The sequence below is a fragment of the Mandrillus leucophaeus genome, unplaced genomic scaffold (assembly GCF_000951045.1).
Source record: "Mandrillus leucophaeus isolate KB7577 unplaced genomic scaffold, Mleu.le_1.0 Scaffold34, whole genome shotgun sequence".
NCBI lineage: Eukaryota > Metazoa > Chordata > Mammalia > Primates > Cercopithecidae > Mandrillus > Mandrillus leucophaeus.
The window spans coordinates 1,991,006-1,995,495 of NW_012103587.1; the positions used below are offsets into that span (position 1 = coordinate 1,991,006).

The following is a 4,490-nucleotide window of genomic DNA, read 5'->3' on the forward strand; positions in this document are numbered from 1 at the left end:
CGTGGCTGGGGAGCCCTCACAATCATGGCAGAAGGCGAGGAGGAGCAAGTCACGTTTTACATGGATGGCAGCAGGCAAAGAGAGAGAATGAGAACCAAATGAAATGGGTTTCCCTTTATCAGACCATCAGATCTCATGAGACTGATTCACTACCGTGAGAATAGTATGGGAGAAACTGCCCCCATGATTCAATTATCTCCCACCTTGTCCCTCCCACAACATGTGGGAATTATGGGAATACAATTCAAGATGAGATTTGGATGGGGACATGGAGCCAAACCATATCAGGCAGCATCTACCTGTCTGCCTGGCAGTCTCTGGAGGCTTCAGTTGTAGCTGTTTGTGGGCCAGGTGGCGGTTGCCTGTTTGGGATGGACTCTGGAATAAGAATTTTGGCTCCTGAATGGGAGCCTGTGTTGGATAGAATTGTTCCTGTTGAGCTCTTAAAGGGATTGTCTCCTGCAACTGGCTTTTGGAAGCTTTTCCCTTGGGTATGATGAGGGCCTTCATGACTGGGTTTTAATACACAAGTCCTTGCTTCAGCCCTCTAGCCCCTCCACGACCAGAAGCACCTTTGTCATGAGCCAGAGGCTCACATCTGTGGACCAGACTGAAGGGCAGTGGTCACTGAAGGGGCAGCATGCCGTCTGTCCTCAGGATCTTGTACAAGATCTGTTGGAAAGATAGGAAAACCGAAGCTGGGAGTGTGGAGTGACGGGTGCAGGGGCTGCTGGCTCTGCTGTCTTTGTTGTGCCTGGCGATGGATGGGAAGCTTCCTCTCCTCCCTGCCCCTGCCGGACACACAGAGTTGCTTGGAACAAGTGTGTTCTGGGCAGTGGAAGATTATATAGTTGTAAACAGACATGAGGGAGCTCCTGGCATGCCAAGGAAGATGTCCCAGGTATGCTGTTGGGTGGAAAAGGCAAAGTGTGGGACACTGGCTCACAATGAACAAAATGGCCCTAATAAATATGTGCTGGCATCAGCAAGAAAGACATTCACAGGAAACTGGTAGGACTGGCTGCCTCTGGGGAGAGCTGGGTATAGGACAGGGAGAGAGGACGGCTTTTCATAGTATCTGCTTCAGAGTTCTGGACCGTGCAAATATAGTGCCGATTAAGCACCAAAACTGAAGGTAATAGTGTATAGTGGGTGGGAGGGAGCGGGTCTGCTTGGGTGTTTTAGCCAGAAGCAGGGTCTCGTGCTGTCCGCTCAGCTGAGGCATTCCTGAACTCCGATCTTGAACGTGAGTCCCAGCTACAGTCTTGCTCTGTTGCCGGCGCCCCACCCCCACCACATCCCCCTCACCCCCGTGTTCCCTGTTCCCCGTTCCCCATGAGGCTGGGCTAGCACCCGTCCTGCAAGGGTTAGGCCCTGGTCTTTTGCTCGTTGACTGTCTTCTCAGTGAGGGTCACTTCTGTTCTGCCTGAAACTGGTGGGCCTCCGTGGTGCCCTTGATGTCCTGGGCACTGAGAGCTGGAGGGCAGACAGGATTGTCAGGGTTTTCCCCTCCAGACTACAAGCCACGCTCAGCTCTCGGGGCAGAGGGATATGGGGGCATGGCTCATCACAGGGGAGAGCGGGGAGCCTCCCAAGTCTGCTTCTCCCAGGAAGGAAAATGGGAATCTGCTGGGGCTTCTTCCTGGCAGCGTCTGAGCGGCGCGTGGGTCAGGTACCAGGTTCCCGGTACTGTACGCCTAACAGAGAGCACCCACTCCTCGTGTCTCCCCTGCAGGGCACCCTCATCCAGCATCTGAAGGAGCATCTGCTGCACGGCAACATGACCAGCAGTGACATCCTCCTGTGCTACACCACGGTAAGGGCTTCCCCAAGGTGCTGGCCTGTGCTATACCACAGTAGGGGCTTCCCCGGACACCAGCCCATGACACATGGTAAAGGCTTCCCTGGGCGCTGGCCTGTGCTGAACTGTGGTGAGAGCTCCCCCAGCGAACGGTGTCGAGTTGGCCTGCTCTTCCACAGCTTGCAATCAGCAGCTTGGAATCCACGTGGAATCCACAGCTGGTCACAGAGAGCCGGGAGGGGCGTCTCAACAGTCACACATCAAAAACACACCCAAGGTCACCACTCCTGAGTCTGTGTGAGATCCCAGGGGTCCGTCCCCTGCACCGGTGTATGTGTGAGGTCCCAGGAGTCTGTCCCCCCTCCTCCATCTGTGTGCAGTCCCAGGGGTCTGTCCCCACTCCTGCATCTATGTGAGGTCCCGGGACCACTGGGACCTCACATGGCTGTGGAATCCACGCCATGAAACCAGAACTCAACTCAAGGTGTTGGAGGGCTTCCTGCCCGTGCTGAGCACTGAAAGACAGAAGGTTAGGACAAGTTAAAGCAAGTGTATTTTACCCCAGAGGAGAACTGAAAACATCAAGAGCTTCCAGAATGATCTAGCTACAGGTCCTGAGTGGTGCTTCTGTGCCGAGTTTGTTTGTTTGTTTGTTTTTGTTTGTTTTTGAGATGAAGTCTAGCTCTGTCGCCCAGGCTGGAGTGCAGTGGCTCGATCTCAGCTCACTGCAGTCTCTGCCTCCTGGGTTCAAGGGATTCTTCTGCCTCAGCCTTGAGTAGCTGGGACTATAGGCACGCGCCACCACACCCAGCTAATTTTTTGTATTTTTAGTGGAGATGGGGTTTCACCATGTCTGTCTCTTATACACATCTAGATGTGTATAAGAGACAGGTCCACAGGGAGGAGAAAAATCCACCATATCTTGGTCAAACCTTCTGATCACCACTTTTCCCCCCAAACTCAGAAGAAGAGAATTCTCCAAGTGGAGAAACCTTTGCTTGATAAGACAGTGGCATTTGAAAAGGAGATATACAGGTTCCTTTATTCTAGCTCATTTAGCTTTTACAGATGTTCCCTCTACCTAGAAGCAGTTCGAATCCCTTCTGTAAAAAGGAAACATTTATACTGGAATCATTTGAAAGCCCTATTAGGCTTTTTACAGAGTCTTTTCATCAGAATGTGGAAAGGAGTCAATGTGGCTTCATCATCACCTAGATCTGGATTCACTGAAGGTCTTGTTGCAGGCTGTGAAATAGATCCGAAGGTCCAAGAGCCTGTCCACACAGGTTAATTCTCAAGAAACCCGGGAGTGGGAGCAAGGGGCTGATGTTAGTGGTGGGGGGCAAAGGCCTTATTTCTGGCAGTTACACTGGCTCAACCGAGTTGCCTCTTTGTAGGCCGAGAGCTGTCCTGTCACTCAAATAATCTGATTTTATGAAAGCCAGCTGGGGTGTGTTCACAGTATGAGGTGTAGTTGGAATCGCATTTTCCCTCTGAAAGGGCAGCCCTCGTGCACCTGGGTGCAGGTCTGTTAATAAGCCACCAAGATGAGCATTTTTAGAAATCTTGCAGACAAGGGCGGGAGCGGGTGTATGTGGCCAAACAAGACGTTTTAGGATAGATGGAAATGTGTAACTGTACTTTTATTTTTAGTGCTCTTTGCATAGTGCATGTAATTTTTTTAAAGAGGGGCATAAAATGTATTAGATATAATATAGCTTGCTCATAAAATGATCATGCCTGATATATTTAGAGTGTGGAAAAATCAGGAAAAACTATATGTACCCCATCTTCACTGGGCTCTTGCATCTCTGGAGAAGTGACTAAGCATCTTGCTCGTTTTCTAGAGTTATCTTGACCAGAAACTTGAAAACAGTGAGGCAACATAGGCCAGAGTCCCAGGGGCTCATAATCTTCCCGATTTAGTGGGGTGGGGATTATTTTACTGGTTTGTTGGTAAGTCCATGAAGGGTGTCAGAAAGTGGTTCCCCGTTCTCTTCCTTTACATGAAATTACTCTCTGGCGCTGAGACCCAGGAAACCATGCCGTTTATGCTGCCTTACCCTCAGGGAAAGCATTCAGACTTGACCATAAATATTTAAGAATTAAGGGAAAAACGATGGATGTAACTTGTTAAGATTCACACAGAGAAATCATTGGGAGAGGAGGAGGGCCCATTGTTCGTTTTGTGCCCTCTGAGAGAATGAGGCTAATGAACCACTGAACGAATGCCGGCTTGTAGCTCCGCTGTGCTCTCAGCAGACCACGTGGGTGAAGCTGCAGAGTTAAATGCTAATTTCAAGTGAAAAAGAAAATGGGAGAGGGATTTGCCACAGGCTCGTAGAATCAGAGTTCCCTGTCCTTTAAGTGGATTCGTGGAAAGATTTAGTTCGTGGAGACAGTTCCTGAAAAGTTTGTCACCCCCAAATTATTGCCTACCCACTGCCCATGAGAACAGAGTGTCATGGAACTTTCTAAGAAGCTTTTGAGTGCCTGGGGAAGGGAAGGGGAGGCTGTCTCTTGTCCCTCACTGGGGATTCTTGTTAAACTCCACCCTGCAGCTCCGCTTCCAGAGCCTGGAGGCAGTCTCGGGGGACTGCAGAAAAGGGCAGTGCATTAGTCTGTTTTCATGCTGCTGACGAAAACATACTGAGGGCCGGGCGCGGTGGCTCACGCTTGTAATCCCAGC

At 50.5% G+C, this 4,490-nt stretch overlaps 1 protein-coding gene across 1 annotated transcript in view; it reads left to right on the plus strand.

Annotated features, from left to right (window-relative positions):
* The window catches only part of AACS (acetoacetyl-CoA synthetase), an 88,031-nt gene that overhangs the window by 40,878 nt on the left and 42,663 nt on the right, over positions 1–4,490 (plus strand). Inside the window, exon 7 of the mRNA XM_011988882.1 lies at positions 1,736–1,816. Within this exon, the coding sequence (XP_011844272.1) occupies positions 1,736–1,816 (81 nt within the window). The remainder of the gene's footprint in view (positions 1–1,735; positions 1,817–4,490) is intronic.